The sequence below is a fragment of the Papaver somniferum genome, chromosome 11, assembly GCF_003573695.1.
Source record: "Papaver somniferum cultivar HN1 chromosome 11, ASM357369v1, whole genome shotgun sequence".
NCBI lineage: Eukaryota > Viridiplantae > Streptophyta > Magnoliopsida > Ranunculales > Papaveraceae > Papaver > Papaver somniferum.
In genome coordinates, this window is record NC_039368.1 from 3,713,002 (window position 1) to 3,717,753 (window position 4,752).

Consider the following 4,752-nt stretch of genomic DNA (forward strand, 5'->3'; position numbering starts at 1 on the left):
TAGTATATGGATATAGGTCTGGAATGGTTTCACTTAACTCATACATCTGTTTAACTGCACATCACACAAGCCATATGCATGACAATTTGCACGTTTAACTAGCATTGGCAGACTATGGATGTGTAACTAGTAGTTACACATGCTAATTAAATATGTAACTTCTAGGTACACAAGCCAAATAAATGTGTATCTACTAGTTACACATGCAAATTAGATGTGTAACTTATAGTTACACATGCTAATTTGATGGGATATGCATATGTAACTTATAGTTACACATGCTAATTTGATGGGATATGTTATAGTGGTTATATTTATGAAAGGTTAACTGTATTATTTTATGACTGGTAATTGCTTGATAGTCACCTCTCGTTTTTGCTAGTGTTATTCATTTAGAGATGGATTTGTTGATTTTATGTTGACATATCTAAGTCAGATGCATGTGTAACTCCTAGTTACATAATTCAGATGCATGTGTATCTGCAAGTTACACATGTTAATTAGATGTGTAACTTTTACTTACACATACTGATTTTGGGTACACATATCAATATGTATGTGTAACTCCTAGTTACACTAGTCATATGCATGTGTAACTGCTAGCTACACTAGCCAGATGAATGTGTATCTCCTAGTTACACATGTTATATGCATGTGTAACTCTCAGTTACACAATTCAGATGCATGTGTAACCGCTAGCTACACTAGTCAGATGCTTGTGAAACTGAAATATACATTGTTTTATGTACTGTTCATTTTAATCGTATAAATACTGATTGTTTGTTGTTATATTTCAGGTTTTAGATAACTTCATAAAAGCTAATTGCTTAAACGTGGTAATGGTCTCGCTGGAACTGGAGTTGACGCTGAATACACAAGTCAGATGCATGTGTAACTCTCAGTTACACTAGATAGACACATATGTAACTCTCAATTACACTAAACAGATGCGTGTGTAACTTCTAGTTACACATGCTAAGAAATTATTGTAAATGAATATTAAAGTAATAACTTTTTTTTTGTGTTTTTTTTTTTATGTCTATTTATTTGCATATATATACAAGTGTAACTTTGCATTACACATATCATAAGGATGTGTAACTTCTGGTTACACATGCCATATGCATGTGTAACTTCTGGTTACACCTTCGCACTGTATTTTAATAATTTCGGGCCTAGATTTAATAATTTTGGGCCTAGATTTAAATTTTATTTAATTATGGGCTTGACAATATGCATAAGGGTATCAAGGTCTTTTAAAAACTCGGGGCCTAGATTTAAACTTTTTTTAATTAAGGACCTCATATTATGGGTTATCCATGGGTTGGGCCTGAGCCTAATTTCCCCAAAACCAAATACGTATCCATTAATCCACTTTCCAAAATGTTTTGGTGGTTCCTTTGCAATTCAGCCCACCATTTTCACTTGTTTAGTCCATCTCCATTGGTTTAGTCCGCAAATAAAAGGCATGATGTTCCTATGCACCTTGCCTAGTTACCCACCCACTTTTGATGCAAGTACTTCTGTTTAGCATTCTGTCACCAGAACAAGTCCAGTGAGTATTTTATTTCGTTCGCTCTCCAAGTTCTCTTATCTGTAACTAATCCAATAATGGTGTTGTTTGTCCTTTTATTCATTATTCTTTATGACTGTTGGTTTTGTTCATTTGATGATGACCTCTACTTTTTACAATTCTGAACATGTGGTTATTGTTCGGTTATTGTTCATTTGATATGTGATTCTGGCCGATACTTGCTCACAAACTATGCGATTCCTTCCAAAAAAAAATTTTGCAGCGGCCTTCGGCCGCCTTGGTTACTATTTGTGTTTCATTATAAATTCTTTAGCCCCCTGTATAAAAAACCTGGCTCCGCCACTGTTTATATAGCAGATCTTCCATACTTCGCACAGATCCTTACATTTTACTCGTGATTATGCTGATTTCATCTGATACGTCATCTTTACTTAACTGAGCGCGATCATATTCGCTCTCGTTATATCTTATTTTCTTCGCATAACTTGTACGTGTGATACTTTATTCCTACAGGCTACTTACCAAATTTTTGGTCATAGTGATCTATGCAGGGTCACAATGCACTTGCGTACGTTATAAACCGGCAAGTTATGAGTTGCGACAGATGAACTGCACCGATTTTAGTGCAGGTACGGATTAGGCCTCATAAGTCATGTCCAATCAAGTAACTCAAGGCTTAAACTCAACATATGAGTTGCGACATATGAACTTCACCGATTTATATATACGATTCAAATAAGTGTCGGTGGCTAGGGACTAGTGAGTGACAAGGACAATGTCACACCACTCGATCAATCTCTGGACTCTGTACTCTGTACTCCTGCACTGTTACTGTAGCTCTGGGTGAAATGCTAATAATAACCACGAGTTATTTCAAAATATCTGAAGAAGATTTTGACTCACATAACACATGTCTTTTTTTTGTTGTTGGAATCATTGAGTTATGTACCAATTAATAAGGTAGTTAGAAATCACTTTTCTTCAACCATCTCCATTAATGAAGTTACTGTTTGTTTCCCCATTTATACTGGAACAGAAATGCTGTTTCTAGCCACTCATTCATTACCCCCAATATCTCTAAAATGGATAATATACAAAACAAATTCAATTTCATTTCCGCAGTACTAGTTTTCTTCTTCTTATGCCTTCTCTTATCTGAATCGGTTTTCGCAGAAGATTCTACATTTTCTGTTATTGATCAAGTTGTAGTACAAAATCATCGTCCCCATGCCCGTTCTATCTCGAAGTTGTTCGTTTTCGGGGACTCTTACGTTGATACTGGAAATAACAAGATATTTACAGGTGAATCATGGAAGTTCCCTTATGGTATGACTTTCCCCGGTATTCCGACTGGTCGTTATTCCGATGGACTTGTCTTCACTGATTTTCTTGGTAAGTGAATTTACACGTATTTCATAAAAATTATAGACTTTGGTTCAATATTGCTAGACAACTACAATTTTTGCTCAATTCGTTTCTAACTCTTGTTGCCATTGATAATGCAATTCCTAGCATCATTTATGGGAATGAAGTCTCCAATGCCTTACAAACAGTGGACCGGGTTGTTCAAATGGAGGGTAAGAAATGGGATGAATTTTGCTCATGGCGGTACCGGCGTATTCAATACATGGATTAAGGAACCAAACATGACCACACAGATCAATACATTCAAACAGTATATTGCGGATGGAGTGTACAACAAATGCGACCTTGACAAGTCTATGGCCATTGTTGTTCTCTCTGGTAATGACTACACACAGTATGTACTTGATGGTGGCACTGACGAGGTAAGTAGAACATAAAATGAGCAAAATCTAAATATTTTAGCCGGCGAAAATCAGAATGGCAATAGTCCAAGTCCAAGACTCGTTTTATAATCTTAAATTCTTTATTATGTGCGCATATAATGTAGGGATTTCGAGCATTTATTGTAAAGGTCTTGAATCAATTGGAGGTGAATCTAAGAGAAATTGGGAAGATAGGAGTGAAGAAAGTAGTAATGCTGACTTTGCAACCTCTCGGATGTCTCCCTAACAAGGCAATATCTGTATCCTACGAAAAATGCGACGAACCTCTGAACAATGAGACAATTTTTCACAATACGTTGCTGCAGCAGATTGTTCAGAAGCTCAACAGCAAAACAACTGATTCTCCATTTCATGTTCTTGATCTCTATAGCGCTTTCCTGTCTGTGATCAATAAATCTGCTGGAGAAAGAGGAAGCGCCAAGTTTGGGAACCCATTGTTGAAGCCTTGTTGTATACCTGCAAGTGCCGAGGTTTTGTGTGGGAGTGTTGATGGCAATGGGGTGAAACAATACACATTATGCGAGAACCCAACTGATAACATATTTTGGGATCCAGTGCACCCTACACAGGCTGGTTGGCGTGCAATCTCCTCAGCTTTGAAACCTTCTATTGACAAATTAATGCTAAGCGACCAGTTGAACATCCACCCACAACGTCCCTCCTTCTCTGCCTCTGTAGCTACTTTTAAAATTTAACTTTGCTCTTTGTGTAACTCTGCTTGGCGTGAATTACGTGTTTTGTGGGAACAATGTACACATCTACTTTGGTGTTTGATGCATTCGGTACTTGAATGTTGTACGTGTAGTGTTCCCTCTTCAGGTACTGTCGAAAATATAAATTACTTAACTATTGAAATTGGAAGAGCAAGATACGACATGAGTTTAATCCTTGCACTACTGAAAAAGCAAGTTCGTAATCCCATCTAAGATTAGAAAGAAAAGGAATTCGAAAGAAGCTCGATTGGAAAGTGAAACCAAACAATGTTATACTAAGACAGAGAAGCTAGAGACCTTGTAGATCGTTCAAATCGAAGAGTTTTCCATGGATGTTGTGACTTATGCCAACTCCAACCATATGGGAGATTTGAGTAGCTAGAAATTGAGGCAGCAACGAATACAACAGACAATTAATCTTCAGTTAGGAGTAGGAATGTGCAACCAACAAGATCAAATGTAAAAGTGCAACCAACGAATACTACAATTGCAACTATACTTCTATCTTTACCTCCGCAGTTGATCCGATGATGCTTTAAACAGAAAACCATACTCGTATCTCGGGAGACTAACTTGTAAACTTCATACACAATGTTTTGACAAACCTCTATTGCTTATTGATGAAAAAATGTTGAAATCGACCATGAAAGGAAGATAAATTGGGAATTTAGAAGGCTTATAGACCTAACCTTAGAGA

The 4,752-nt window shown here is 36.8% G+C and overlaps 1 protein-coding gene across 1 annotated transcript; it reads left to right on the forward strand.

The window, feature by feature from the left end:
* Positions 1-2,497: 2,497 nt before the first annotated feature.
* LOC113323853 (GDSL esterase/lipase At5g03610-like) lies at positions 2,498-4,209 on the forward strand. Its single transcript, XM_026572197.1, has 3 exons — positions 2,498-2,926; positions 3,047-3,321; positions 3,447-4,209. The coding sequence occupies exons 1-3, from the start codon at positions 2,617-2,619 to the stop codon at positions 4,035-4,037; spliced, it is 1,176 nt and encodes a 391-aa protein (XP_026427982.1). The 5' UTR covers positions 2,498-2,616; the 3' UTR covers positions 4,038-4,209.
* Positions 4,210-4,752: the final 543 nt, after the last annotated feature.